General features: G+C 67.8%; 2 protein-coding genes across 2 annotated transcripts; both read right to left on the bottom strand.

Moving 5' to 3' along the window:
* Positions 1-196: 196 nt before the first annotated feature.
* Positions 197-3,868, bottom strand: TUBA1B (tubulin alpha 1b). Its single transcript, XM_065858926.2, has 4 exons — positions 3,749-3,868; positions 2,359-2,581; positions 2,124-2,272; positions 197-1,382 (listed from the first exon to the last, which is right to left on the bottom strand). The coding sequence occupies exons 1-4, from the start codon at positions 3,749-3,751 to the stop codon at positions 402-404; spliced, it is 1,356 nt and encodes a 451-aa protein (XP_065714998.1). The 5' UTR covers positions 3,752-3,868; the 3' UTR covers positions 197-401.
* A 2,139-nt stretch (positions 3,869-6,007) lies between these two features.
* On the bottom strand, positions 6,008-9,676 carry LOC136113722 (tubulin alpha-1A chain). Its single transcript, XM_065858922.2, has 4 exons — positions 9,531-9,676; positions 8,078-8,300; positions 7,844-7,992; positions 6,008-7,168 (listed from the first exon to the last, which is right to left on the bottom strand). Exons 1-4 carry the CDS (start codon positions 9,531-9,533, stop codon positions 6,188-6,190), a joined length of 1,356 nt encoding a protein of 451 aa, XP_065714994.1. The 5' UTR covers positions 9,534-9,676; the 3' UTR covers positions 6,008-6,187.
* Positions 9,677-13,888: the final 4,212 nt, after the last annotated feature.

The following is a 13,888-nucleotide window of genomic DNA, read 5'->3' as shown; positions in this document are numbered from 1 at the left end:
GCAACTTCACCCTCCAGCCCCAAGGGAACAAAGCAGCGGGGGGAGGGCTGGCTAGAGCCAAGTCCCTGCAGGAGCGCTGCCATCCCACGCTGCCATCTCACTGGGCACAGACAATAGGGACAATCTGTTCCCAGGGGACAGGGCCAGCAAACTGCAGGTGCTGACACAGAGGGTTTGTATCCGACACAACAGCCGCTTCTCTTAAAGCCTTTTATTCACAGACATGATACAGACACATGGAAAACTGACATGATCACATCAGAGAGAGCACAAACCCAGCCGGAGCAGCGCATCCCTCCAGCCAGGCCCACGGGGCTGAGCCCGCCCAGCGCACAAGGAAGCTCAAGTGTGAGAAGCAGACATTTTGTGGACAAGCTACAGCAACAGAAGGAACCCAGCATTTAGTATTCCTCCCCTTCCTCCTCTCCTTCCCCTTCCACCGAGTCCACCCCCACCTCCTCGTAATCCTTCTCCAGGGCAGCCATGTCCTCCCGGGCCTCCGAGAACTCCCCCTCCTCCATGCCCTCCCCCACGTACCAGTGCACGAACGCCCGCTTGGCGTACATCAGGTCAAACTTGTGGTCCAGGCGGGCCCAGGCCTCGGCGATGGCCGTGGTGTTGCTCAGCATGCACACAGCGCGCTGCACCTTGGCCAGGTCCCCCCCGGGCACCACCGTGGGCGGCTGGTAGTTGATGCCAACCTTGAAACCAGTGGGACACCAGTCCACGAACTGGATGCTACGCTTGGTCTTGATGGTGGCGATGGCGGCGTTGACGTCCTTGGGCACCACGTCCCCGCGGTACAGCAGGCAGCACGCCATGTACTTGCCGTGCCGGGGGTCGCACTTCACCATCTGGTTGGCCGGCTCAAAGCAGGCGTTGGTGATCTCGGCCACCGAGAGCTGCTCGTGGTAAGCCTTCTCGGCAGAGATGACGGGGGCGTAGGTGGCCAGCGGGAAGTGGATGCGGGGGTACGGCACCAGGTTGGTCTGGAACTCCGTCAGGTCGACATTCAGGGCACCATCGAAGCGCAGGGAGGCCGTGATAGAGGACACGATCTGGCTAATGAGGCGGTTGAGGTTGGTGTAGGTTGGCCTCTCGATGTCCAGGTTGCGGCGGCAGATGTCATAGATGGCCTCGTTGTCCACCATGAAGGCACAGTCGGAGTGCTCCAGGGTGGTGTGGGTGGTGAGGATGGAGTTGTAGGGCTCCACCACGGCCGTGGAGACCTGCGGGGCCGGGTAGATGGAGAACTCCAGCTTGGACTTCTTGCCGTAGTCGACAGAGAGGCGCTCCATGAGCAGGGAGGTGAAGCCAGAGCCGGTGCCGCCCCCGAAGCTGTGGAACACCAGGAAGCCCTGCAGCCCCGTGCACTGGTCAGCCTGGAGGAAGGGATGAGAAAACAACGTCCATCTGTCAGTATTTCTGAATTTAAGTTGCTACCGAACTGCTCAGGAAGGTCAATATTCACCCCAGGACCTCAGGCCTTTGGGGACTCATCCTGGGGACACAGGCAGGGACAGGCAGCTGCTCAAGTGCCCCAGTTTTGCTTCCAGAATAGCGCCCTGTGCACTGACACGACCAGCCCTCAGGGAAAGGGGCGGCTTTCCACAGGGAACTGGGGACACTTGGCTCCTTCTCGGTCCAAGAGCTGGCCCTGGTGGCACCTGAACGCAGCACGACCCAGGGGTTCTGCTTTGGGCAGGAAGGGATCGGCACAAGCTACCCCAGCACAGGCTGAACACTCAGCACAGCGGCTCATGAGTAAAGGAGATCAGAGTCCAGATCAAGGAGGAACCTCACATGACCCTAAAACCGATGAAATGAAGTTCCTTCAAGGGCAGAAGTGAGTCAGTCTCACAAAGCCCCATCTCACCCCCAGGCGCACTGCACCCGTGGGTGCACATCCTGGGCTTGCAGGGTCCTGAGGAAGGGCTGATCCTGATCTCCACTCACCGATCCTGGACCCACAGGGACTTGCTGCAGGGTCCTAGAAGAACCACAAACTATACCCACCCCCCGGGGGCATAGCCCAGCTCCCCATCGCCATCCAGATCCCAGCAGATGGTTCCCCATTCCCCACCGTCTGCGGCGGCACCGCTCCCACAGGGGTTTGCACCCACCAGCTTGCGGATGCGGTCGAGGACCAGGTCGATGATCTCCTTGCCGATGGTGTAGTGCCCACGGGCGTAGTTGTTGGCCGCATCCTCCTTGCCCGTGATCAGCTGCTCGGGGTGGAAGAGCTGCCGGTACGTCCCTGTGCGCACCTCGTCTGCGGGAGAGCCCCCCCGTGCATCAGCACCCAGAGTCCCCGCAACACCGGGCGCCCCATGCACCCCACGTCCCCCCCGCGCTCACCGATCACCGTGGGCTCCAGGTCCACGAAGACGGCCCGGGGCACGTGCTTGCCGGCCCCCGTCTCGCTGAAGAAGGTGTTGAAGGAGTCGTCCCCCCCACCGATGGTCTTGTCACTGGGCATCTGCCCATCGGGCTGGATGCCGTGCTCCAGGCAGTACAGCTCCCAGCAGGCGTTGCCGATCTGCACGCCCGCTTGGCCCACGTGGATGGAGATGCACTCACGCTGCGGGGACACGGGGGGCTCCGGGTCAGCGGGGGGCAGCCCCCACCCTCACACCGGTTGTGCCCGGCTCAGCCAGTGCTGACTCAGCACCGTCCAAAACGGGCAGCGGAGCAGCAGAAGAGCTGAGCTCACCCTGGGAGGGTGGCTGGATGTGGGACACATGCGCTTGGGGACAGACTGGAGCCACCATGTGGCACAGCCCTGCGGGTAACACCCTGGCACTCGCCCTCCGTCTGCCACCAAACGGCACACGGGGAGGACATTTTGCAGCACGGGCAGGGCGAGGCTGCGCTGCAGAGCGCGGAGGAAGCGCAGCGGCGGGGACGTGACTGCGCCAGCTGACCCAAAGCCACCAGGGGCCAGTGGCGTCACCCCAAGGGGGGTCCTTCCGCCCCCACCCCCGCGGGTCCGGCACATTCCCGGCCGCACCCTGCACCGCAGCACCTGCTCCTGCGCATTCCTCCACGCCGGGGAGGGGGAACCCGGCGGGGTGGGGGGGGCAGGCAGCCCATGTGGGCTCCCCCAGGAGCCACGGAGCAGGATCAGCCCCGTGGGGTCGGACTCGGGTGGGTCCCAGGAGCACAGTGGGGCGGGGGGGGCCATACAGACACTCTGCCCCCATCACACGGGGTGTGTGAGGTTGGGGTTCCGGGAAGGATTTGGGGGCGGCTTGTGCCGCAGGGGCGGGGCTGTGCCCCGGCGGGGGGTGGGGCTGCGCGCCCGCCGCGCGCCTTCCCGCGCGCGGGAACGCTAACGGTCGCGGATGGGCGCCAAAAGCGGAACAGAGCCCCGCCCCCGCCGAGGGGGGGATGCTCGGGACCACGTGCTGCCCCCCAAGGGGTGCTGTGACCCCCACAGGGCTGCTCCTCTCGCCAAGGGCGGACTCCCCGCTCTGCCCCCCATGCCCTGTGCTGCCCACCCTCTCGCTCCTGCTGTGCACCCCCCGTGTCCTCTGCTCCCCCCACCACCCCCAGCCCCGGCCTCTCTCTCCCGTTCCTCCCCCAGTCCCCGCTCTGCCGTAAGCCCCCTAACCCCCGATCCCCCCTTCCCATGTTTCTGGTCCCCCCACTCCTTCCCCCTCCCTTCCTGCCCAGTCCCCCACATCTACACCTTCCCAACCCGTCTCCCAGCCCACCCCCCGCTGCAATCCTCCCCGCCCCGCCTCACCATGGCTGCAGCTCGGTTACTCGTCCCGACAAGCAAGGAATCGACGCAAGTACCAGCTCCAGCCGCCCCCGGGCGCCGCTCTATATACCGGCCCGGGGGCGGGCCTCGCGCCCCCGCCCCGCGCTCCTATTGGCAGTCGCGTTCGCCCATCGCGCGTTCGCCACGGCGGATTGGCTGCAACGCGTGGCGCCCCGCCTCCTTCCCCCCCCCTCCGCTGCCGGGCGGGCGCTGCGGGGCTTTAGGGGGACCCCCCGCCGCGGGGTGCAGCGCTCGCCCGGGGCTCGCGAAGGGAACCCCCGCACGGGGGGGGGGCGGGGGTGACACCGGGGGTGCGGACCCCCCCCCCAAGTCATCGCCCACCCCGCATTTGTCACGAAGGGGAAGGCGCGGCCGCTCCCTCTCCCCCCGTCTCCCCGCAGCTTGGGGCGGCTCCGCTGCAGAGGAAAACTGCGACATGGGGGGGGCGGCACGTGCTGCCGCGCCCGGCGCCCCCCCCCGGTGTGATTAACCGGAGCGGTTAATCGGCTTCTCCGGCCGGACCCCCCTGCCGCGCCCCTGCCCATCTGCACCTCCCGGCCCCTCCCGCACCGGCCCATCTGCAGCCTCGGGAGCCCCCCCCTATCCAACAACCTCCCGGCCCATCTGCGGCCCCCGGCCCCCACCGGCTCCCCTGCAGGTGTCCCCGCAGCCCTGCGCCCCGCTGTGATGGGGGCACCGTGCCCCGCACCCCGCTCCATCTGCACGGCGGGGGGGGCGGACCCCACTCACTGCAGCTTTCTCAGCTTATCGGCAGCACCAGCCCCCCCCGTCTCCCTGTGCGATCCCCCCCAGGCAGGCGGGGTCCCGGGCCCCTCACGCTCCCCATTGCCCACCATGGAAACCACCCCGATGCCCATAAAATGGGAGATGTGCTGGGGTCCTGCTGTGCCCCCCCAGGCACCGCTGCGAGGTGCCCATTATGGGGGGGTCCGGGGGGACCAGCGCCCATTTAATCCCCGGAGCTATTTGCTCCCACTAATCCTCCTTCCTGTTTTGCCGACAGCTTTGCGGACAACCCAGCGGCCCCTTTGGCAGCGCACGCCGCCATGCGCCACCGGGGCCCCTCTTGTCCCCTGGTGCCCCACTGGGGCCACCTCACGCCAGGGCCACCCCACGGCCTCAGTCCCCGGGCTGTGCGGCGCTGGGGCCGGCGCAGGAGCATCCGCTGCAGCTGCATTGCAGGCGGTGACGTGGCTCCCCGCCATTTGCCTCGCTCGCCCGCCCGCCGCATGGCGGCCCCGGCGCCTCCGCTGCCCTGGGCGATGGGGGCTTCTCCCTCCCGGCCACACCGGGCTCCCGTGGCCGCGCTCAGCGTGGGGGTCCCGGCTGGCGCTCGGGGTCAGCTCAGCTCTGAGCAGCCCCCCCGGCTGGGGAAGAGCCGCTCCAGCCCCGCTCACCGCAGCCCTGGGGGCAGTCGGCGTGGCTGGGACAGGGTCCTGGGGGGGTTCAGGGCATCCCCACCTGCCCATGGCGTACCCTGCCCCTCCCACTCCAGTTTGTTGCTGCATTCAAGTTCCCCTTCATTTTTTACCCCTGACCCAGCAGCGATGGGGGGGCAGCAGGGCCTGGCTCCCCCTGTTCCCAGGCAGAGTTTTGGGGGCTGCTGCCCCACTTCCCCCCCCCAGTGGCTGGGGCTGGCAGGAGCAGCACAGCCAGAACCAACCCCCTTCCCTGGAGGAGGGAACAGACACTTCCGGACACACCGTGGATTTAGGGGGGACAGGATGTGCAACCCCATCCTTCCCTGGACACTTGGCAGGACAAGGGGCCCTGGGACTCAGGCTCTGCAGTCCCAGTGCTCCCAAAAATGGGCAGCAGAACCCCCTCCGCAACCAGGGACCCCTCGGGCAAGGCAACCCCTCCCTGCCAAGGCACAGCAGGGAGCAGAGATACCCCCCCAGGCTTCCACCAAACTGGGGGTTCACAGACCCTCTGCCCCCCAGCAGTTAAACCACTCCATGTGCTCACTTGGCCGCTGGTCCTAAGGAAACCGAACACCCCCCAGGCCCTGCTCCAGAGCCGGGCACAGCACGGGGGACACACGGGGGACACTGCCCAGCTGCAGGATGGGGGGAGACACCAGTTTGGGGAGCACAGGCTGGGGGGTGCGGGGCTCAGCACAAACCCAGGGAGCAGGATGGAGGCACTGGGTGCACCAGGGGCTGTCGGGGACGGCATCCAGAGGACATCGCAGCACAGAGCAAAGACAACAGAGCCGGGTAAGACAGGAAATGCTTTTTATTCAGACCCACGAGGAAGGACAGGTGGGTACGGGACAGACTTCCCACTGAAGCACAGACCATTGAACAGGACAGAGCGCGGCGCACACACTGCTACAGACCCACGGCAGGGTCCTCCACTAGGTTATGTTCCCTGTAAGAGCAGCACCCTTGCGAGAGTTTAGTATTCCTCCCCTTCCTCCTCTCCCTCCCCTTCCACCGAGTCCACCCCCACCTCCTCGTAATCCTTCTCCAGGGCAGCCATGTCCTCCCGGGCCTCCGAGAACTCCCCCTCCTCCATGCCCTCCCCCACGTACCAGTGCACGAACGCCCGCTTGGCGTACATCAGGTCAAACTTGTGGTCCAGGCGGGCCCAGGCCTCGGCGATGGCCGTGGTGTTGCTCAGCATGCACACAGCGCGCTGCACCTTGGCCAGGTCCCCCCCGGGCACCACCGTGGGCGGCTGGTAGTTGATGCCAACCTTGAAACCAGTGGGACACCAGTCCACGAACTGGATGGTGCGCTTGGTCTTGATGGTGGCGATGGCGGCGTTGACGTCCTTGGGCACCACGTCCCCGCGGTACAGCAGGCAGCACGCCATGTACTTGCCGTGCCGGGGGTCGCACTTCACCATCTGGTTGGCCGGCTCGAAGCAGGCGTTGGTGATCTCGGCCACCGAGAGCTGCTCGTGGTAAGCCTTCTCGGCAGAGATGACAGGGGCGTAGGTGGCCAGCGGGAAGTGGATGCGGGGGTACGGCACCAGGTTGGTCTGGAACTCCGTCAGGTCGACATTCAGGGCGCCATCGAAGCGCAGGGAGGCCGTGATGGAGGACACGATCTGGCCTATCAGCCTGTTGAGGTTGGTGTAGGTTGGCCTCTCGATGTCCAGGTTGCGGCGGCAGATGTCATAGATGGCCTCGTTGTCCACCATGAAGGCACAGTCGGAGTGCTCCAGGGTGGTGTGGGTGGTGAGGATGGAGTTGTAGGGCTCCACCACGGCCGTGGAGACCTGTGGGGCCGGGTAGATGGAGAACTCCAGCTTGGACTTCTTGCCGTAGTCGACGGAGAGGCGCTCCATGAGCAGGGAGGTGAAGCCAGAGCCGGTGCCGCCCCCGAAGCTGTGGAACACCAGGAAGCCCTGCAGCCCCGTGCACTGGTCAGCCTGGAGGGGAAAGACAAGGGGGAGCAGGGATGGATGTTCAGTCCTGGCAGAAGTTGCTCCTTCCTCTCTGTGGCCTCATGAGGACATTTGGGGGGATTTCCAGCAGGAGCCACTGGGGGAGGTGACAGGGTGGCCCAGATCCCAAGTGTTGGGCACTGACCCATGTGAGCTCTGCAGGGAAGCCCCATGGCCCCTGGGGTGGGAGAGTGGCCAGGAGCCCCTCATGGTGGGGGGCAGGTGCCACCAGCTCAGCAGAATGGGGACAGGTTTGGGGATGGGGTTTGGACAATGGTGAGTGGGGCGAAGCAGGAGGCTCAGCACAGCTGCTCAGCTCTGGATGGGGCCAGGCAGAGCTGCCACCCCCACACCGTCACTGGGACGTGTGTCCCCAGCTGCACGCAGCTGGACACGGCTGCCGCAACAGCCAAGCAGGAACAAAGAGGGAATTGCACAGCTCAGCACCGCCGGCGCCCGGGGGCTGCGGCGCTGTGGAGCAGCTCCAGCACCCCGGCGGCGCCGAGTCCGCTGCCGGCCAATGGCAGCTGCTGCAGAACAGGATTAACATTAATTAATATATTAAATCTAAACCCAGCCTGGCTAGTCCAGCAGGGAGGGCGAGTCTGAGAACTGAGTCTTTGTCCTCGACTCACCACCCACGAGCCCCCCCGCCCCTACCAGCTTGCGGATGCGGTCGAGGACCAGGTCGATGATCTCCTTGCCGATGGTGTAGTGCCCACGGGCGTAGTTGTTGGCCGCATCCTCCTTGCCAGTGATCAGCTGCTCGGGGTGGAAGAGCTGCCGGTACGTCCCTGTGCGCACCTCGTCTGCGGGAGAGCCCCCCGTGCATCAGCACCCAGAGCCCCCGCAACACCGGGCGCCCCAGGCACCCCACGTCCCCCCCGCGCTCACCGATCACCGTGGGCTCCAGGTCCACGAAGACGGCCCGGGGCACGTGCTTGCCGGCCCCCGTCTCGCTGAAGAAGGTGTTGAAGGAGTCGTCCCCCCCACCGATGGTCTTGTCACTGGGCATCTGCCCATCGGGCTGGATGCCGTGCTCCAGGCAGTACAGCTCCCAGCAGGCGTTGCCGATCTGCACGCCCGCTTGGCCCACGTGGATGGAGATGCACTCACGCTGCGGGGACAGGACAAGGTGCTGTGTCACCCCAGGCTCCCTCCTTTGTCCCCGCACCAGCTGCAGCGCCCACCAGGGACCCCGTGGGGACGCTGCCGCCAGGACGGGCTGGCATGGAGCTGGAAGGGCCAGTGCCCAGCGCTGGATGGGGCCCAATCCTGCCCAGATGTACCCCATTGTTCTGGGCCACACCCAAAGGGGGGGGGTCTCTGCTCGGGGGGTCCCATCCTGCCCCTCGAGGAAGCTGGGACTCTGCCCATTGTGGGATGGGGAGCTCAGCACCGGGGGCTCATCCTGCCCCAAGGGACTGGAACCACACCCAGGGCAAGATGGGGAGCCCTGAGGATCCTATCCTGCCCCACTTGCTCTGTTGAGACTCAGCAATGCCCAGTGCAGGGAGGGGGCTCAGCACCAGGGGCTCCCAGTAGACTACGGCCACACCCAGTGGGGGTCCCCATGCTGCTCTGCCTTGTCCTCCGGTGCGGGAGAGGCTGCTCAGCACCGGGGGGGGGGGGGGGCAATCCTGCCCATCTCACTGCACCCAGACCGCACCCCACACCAGGGGACCCATCCTGCCCCGTTAAACCGGGACCACGCCCAGTGCAGGCTGAGGGATCAGCACCGGGAGGGGGGGGGGGAAGAAGGGTCTGTCCTGTCCAGTTTAACGGGAGCCACGCCCAGTGCGGGTCGGGCTCGGCACCGGGAAGGGGGGGCCCGATCCTGCCCCATCGAACCGAGGCCACGCCCAGTACAGCCTGAGGGCTCAGTACCGGGGACCCATCCTACCCGGTTTAACGGGAGCCACGCCCAGTACGGGCTCCGGGGTTCGGCCCCGGGGACCCATCCTGCCCGGTTTAACGGGAACCACAACCGTCGCAGGCTGGAGGCTCAGCCCCAGGGACCCCTCCTGCTCGGTTTAATGGGCGCCATGCCCGGTGCGGGCTCGGTCCCGGGGGTCCCATCCTGCCTGGCTTAACGGGAGCCACGCCCGGTGGCGGTTCGGTGCTCAGCCCGGTGAAGGCAGAGCACCCTCCCAACCCTATTGAACGGGACCCACACTCGGTGCCGAGTCCCGGGAGACCCCCCTGCCCGGTTTAACGCGAGCCACGCCCGGTGCGGGCTCAGCGCCGAGGGCCCATCCCGCTCATCCCGGGCAGGACGAAACCGGGGACAATAGCGGGAGGACGGGGACCGGCGGCAGCGGGGACCCCTCCGCGCCCCCCCACTCACCATGGTGGCGGTCGGTGCGGGGCGGTCTCACAGCCCGACGCTGAGGCGGTCGATGTAAGAAGCGCGGCGGAGCGCGGGGCTCGGCGCGGGGCTTTATAGCGGCGGCGGGGCGGGGCGGGCGGCGGGGCCGGGGGCGGCGGCGGCGGCCGCCATTGGCGCGGCCGGGATGAGGTAATGGCCCCCCCGGAGCCGCAGACAAAGGCCGGGTGATGCGCGGGGGGGCCGGGGGCTGCGGCGGCCACGGAGCGGCCCCGCCGCCGGTTCCTGCCCGCCGGTTCCTGCCCGCCGCCGTCTGGGCCCTGGCGATGTCCTTGTCCCAGCCCCGCCGTGCCCCGGGCTCTGTCCCCAGCCACGTCCTTGTTCCCAGCCACGTCCCTGCCGTGTCCTGGGCCCCATTTTTGGCCAAGCGCTGTCCCTGGCCACGCCCTGGTGCCCATTTTCTGCTGTGCCGCTGTCCCCAGGCTGGCTGTGCAGCGCTGCCCTTGTTCGCAGCCGTGTCCCTGTCCCCACCCCGGCTGTGCCACCATCCCCCTGTCCGGCCACTGCCCTGGCTCCCGGTTATGCCCCTGTCCCCATCCTCAGCCACACCCCGGTTCCTGTCCCCGGCCGGGCTGTTGTCCCCATCCCTGGCCACACTGGTCCCCATCCCCGCCACACCCTAATTTCCATCCCTGGCCATGCCCCTGCCCCCACCCCTGGCGACACTGTCCCCATGCCTGGCCATGCCCCAGTGCCCTGGTTCCCAGCCATGCCTTGGCCCTGGCCCCACGGTGGCCCGGTGCCTGTCCTGGCCCTTTCCCGGCTCTGCCTCTTTGTTCAGGCAGCAGAAACCAGCCCCGTGGGGCCCAGCTGGGGACAAAGCACCTTCCCCCAGTGCAGCTGGGGACACGCAGGGCCAGGGGGGCTGGGGGTGGCAGGGGGACGCGAGGGACAAAGCCCTGAGGTGGCTCCCAGTGCAGTTTTGGGGTTGGGGGCCCCATACTGAGTGGCAGCTGCTCTGTGGCAGCTGGTGGTTGGGACACAGCTGGTACACGGGGACACGCGTGTCCCAGGCACCGCCCCAGCTGCTGCAGCCCCTGCATGGCCCCCCAGGCCACCCTGAGGCTCTAGGGGGTTCCCACTCCTTGGGGGGGTTCTCCCTCTCGTTTGTCCCTGGTTCAGAGTAGGGGCTGGGGGTTGTTCCCCCCAAGGTGGGGGTTACGGGGGGCTCGTTGCCCACAGAGGGGTGACCCCCGCTGCACGCCCGGGCAGGGCTGGCCCCAGCGCCGCGGGTGGAGCTGCCAGGATCCCCCCCTCCCCGCTGAGAAATCACATTTTTCTCTGCATTTCTCACATTATGCAGATTTCTGGGCAGCTTCAGGTTCCCACATCCCCACCGCCAGCCCCATGGCCCCACTGCCAACCCCATGGCCCCACCGCCAGCCCCATGGCCCCACTGCCAGCCCCATGGCCCTGCTACCAGCCCCACACTCTGTCCGCTCGATGCTTTTGGGGTGCTGCCCAAGTGGGTGGGAGCAGAGAGGGGGCTGGGACTGCGAACAAAGAGGAGCTGGGAACCGGGCATCGCCCACCAGAACAAAGGACCAGGCAGCCCTGGCTGCACTGAGCAGAAGAGAACTGGGAGATTGGGCTCCCACTGGGCTGGTCCCCATTGCAAAGGGGGTTTTGGGGGACCCTGGCCCCAGAAACAGGGCAGCTCCCCACCCTGACCCCCCTGCTGGGTCCGTCCCTGCATGGGAAACGCCTCCTGCCTTTGTCTCCCCACAGCCCTGAGCCCTCAGCACCGCTGTGGGGCCGTGCAGGGTGTCCCCAGAGTGTCCCCAGGGTGTCCCCAGGGTGTCCCCAGGGCCTGGGGTTTTGAGGACTCACAACAGCCCCCACCTCCAGGTCCTCTCTCCAGGTTGGGGGGTCCCTGCCCATCCTGACCCCCGAGCTGTGGGCAGGGGGTGCCCTGGGGGGCAGTGGGTGACTCAGCCCTCCCTGGGCGGTGCAGGGTGTAGGGTGAGGGGCCCTGGGTGCTGGGGGTCCTGCCCCCGGCCCCCTCCCATCTCATTAGGTATGGAAGGCCACTCGTCCCCTCTCGGCCGCTGCCAGGCAACAGGACCTGGTGGCAGGGTTGCTAGGAGACCGGTTGCTAGGAGACGGCCTGGGACCACCCCCCACATTCCCCTTCCCCAACAGCCATCCCAGGGTCTGGCCAGGAGGGGGGGGCGGGGAGGGGGGGTGGGGTCCCTCTGCTGCCTGGCCCTGCTGTGCTGGGGGGGAGCCCATTCCCAGGGCCCCCCATGCCCTGAACCTGCTGTGCTGCACGCAGGGGGGACACACAGACCCGAGGGGGCCCCATTGCCCAGCCCCACTGCACCCCACCATGGGGGTCACCAGCCCCAGGGCCCCCTCGATGTCCAGCCTCAGTGTGTGCCAGTGTGGGGGGCTCTGCCCCAGCTCCCAGCCCCCCCGCCTCCCAGCCCCCCCGGCTCTTCCCGGCCGCCTGTGCTGTGTTGACTGTTGGTAGCAACGCGGCAGCTCCTGGTGACGGTTGCTGCCCCCCCGCCACATCCCTGGCCTGGGCACCACCGAGTGGGACAGGGTGTCAGCCCCACCGGGGTCCCCCTCGGCTGTGCTGAGCCCCCAGCCTTGCCATGGCTGCCCCCCCTGGGCTGGGCGTCTCAGGGGGTCCAAGCGCCCATGTCTCCGCTCCCCCCCAGCACAGCCCAGCGTGGCCCATTTCCCAGCCACTGGCTCCCTGCCAGTCCCCCCAGTTCGGGCTGTTCTGGGGACCCTCACTGGTGACCTCACAGCTCACGGCTGAGACTCATCCACCCCCAGGACAAGGGGGTCCCAGCCTTGGTGGGTGCTGCTGTGGCTCCCAGGGAGGGGGTGACGTCCTGGGCACCGGCTGCTGCTATTTTTAACCTGTTTTCCCACAGAACGTGGCATGTGAGTGTCTGATCTGTCCGTCTGTCTGTCCCCCCCCACCATCGATGTGACAGGTTCATCGAAACGGAGAGACGGGGCCGCTCGGGGCGGGAGCTGCTCCTCGCTGGGGTGCAGGATGAGGTGCTGGTGCAGTGAGGGGTGGGGGCACCAGGCAGACCCTGCAGTGCCCTGGCTGGCTCAGGGGTGGTGGGGGCGGGTGGAGGCGGTGGCACCCGCCCCTGTCCTCGCCTGACCCCACAGCCCCCCTCAAAGGGCAGGGCAAGGGACCCCCGGCTCCAGGTGCTGGGGCAGCGGGTGAGCCCACGCCCACGGGAGGGAGCAGGGGGGGTCACTGTGTGTTCCTGCAACCTGGGTGCCCCGTGACCCCCCCACACTCCCCTTTCCCTTCTGGCACCGTGGGAGCCACAACAAAAGGGAGGCGGGGGGGACACGGGCAGGAGGAGGCGCGGGGGGCGGTGGGGAGGGGGCTGCAGCATCGCTCGGCGCTCCCGGGGCAGCACCGCATTGCGGCAAAGCCTGCGATAAAGGAGCGCGGCGGTGGCGGCGGTGGGGACGAGGCAGGAGAGACCCTGCTGCTGGGGGGGCCTCAGCTCTGCCCAGCCCCCCCGAGCACCCCCCTGACCCCCAGCTGGGCCATAGGGGGGTCCAGGGAGCTCTGGTGGCATCAGTGGCTGAAGGAGTGGGTGTTGCTGGGACACTGGACACCCCTGCCCCAGGCAGGCGCCAGCACCGAGGGTGTGCCCAGTGGGGTGACATTGGGGGTGCCCAGGGGAAGCCCAGGGGATGGAGGGACACGGGGGGTGCCCAAGGAGGGGGGAGGACACTGAGGGTGCCCCGTTGTGCCCAGCGCTGTGCAGTGGGAAGCCGGGTGCAGCGCTGGGACTGGTCCCTGGGGATGTCCTGGTGTCCCCACCCTCAGCCCTGCACGGGGACAGTGTCCCTTTGCCGGGAGGGGGGGCACCAAGGGAGTGGCCCCGCAGCACGGGGATCTCCAGGGCTGCCCGTGTCCCCAAACTCGTCTCTGGCCCTGGGAACACGAGGCCGACCACCCAACCTGCGCTCACCCCAGCCCAGGGCAGGGGGTCCAGGGCAGCACGGGGCGCTGCTCCCGGGCTGAGTGTGCGGTGCCCCCCCGCCCGTCCTGCCCCACAGGAGCTGCCCCTGTGTGGGGTCCCGCACCCCAGGGCCTGGCAGGGAAACACGGGCGGCGGCCGGGGACAGGAGCCGGGGGGACAGGAGCCCGCGGGGCTTCCCACGGGAACGGGACGGGGACAGCAGAGCCCCGCCCCACCTGAGCCCCCTAATCCCAACGCGTCCCCAGCCCCGCCGCCCCTCATCACCCCCGACACCCCCCGCGGCCTGATGCTCCCGCCCACCACATTTCATTCTGCTGACGTCACCCTCAGGCTTTCGAACCGACC

The sequence above is a fragment of the Patagioenas fasciata genome, chromosome 28 (genome assembly GCF_037038585.1).
Source record: "Patagioenas fasciata isolate bPatFas1 chromosome 28, bPatFas1.hap1, whole genome shotgun sequence".
Lineage (NCBI taxonomy): Eukaryota > Metazoa > Chordata > Aves > Columbiformes > Columbidae > Patagioenas > Patagioenas fasciata.
This window is presented reverse-complemented; position numbering and strand designations above follow the sequence as displayed.

What these genes read in the sequence shown, in the direction of transcription:
- LOC136113722 (XM_065858922.2), bottom strand. An exon ending in CCTGGAGCCCACGGTGATCG is followed by an intron (nt 7,993 to 8,077) that starts GTGAGCGCGGGG and finishes GCTCTCCCGCAG; the next exon opens with ACGAGGTGCGCACAGGGACG. An exon ending in TCGACCGCATCCGCAAGCTG is followed by an intron (nt 7,169 to 7,843) that starts GTAGGGGCGGGG and finishes TTTCCCCTCCAG; the next exon opens with GCTGACCAGTGCACGGGGCT.
- TUBA1B (XM_065858926.2), bottom strand. An exon ending in CCTGGAGCCCACGGTGATCG is followed by an intron (nt 2,273 to 2,358) that starts GTGAGCGCGGGG and finishes GCTCTCCCGCAG; the next exon opens with ACGAGGTGCGCACAGGGACG. An exon ending in TCGACCGCATCCGCAAGCTG is followed by an intron (nt 1,383 to 2,123) that starts GTGGGTGCAAAC and finishes CCCTTCCTCCAG; the next exon opens with GCTGACCAGTGCACGGGGCT.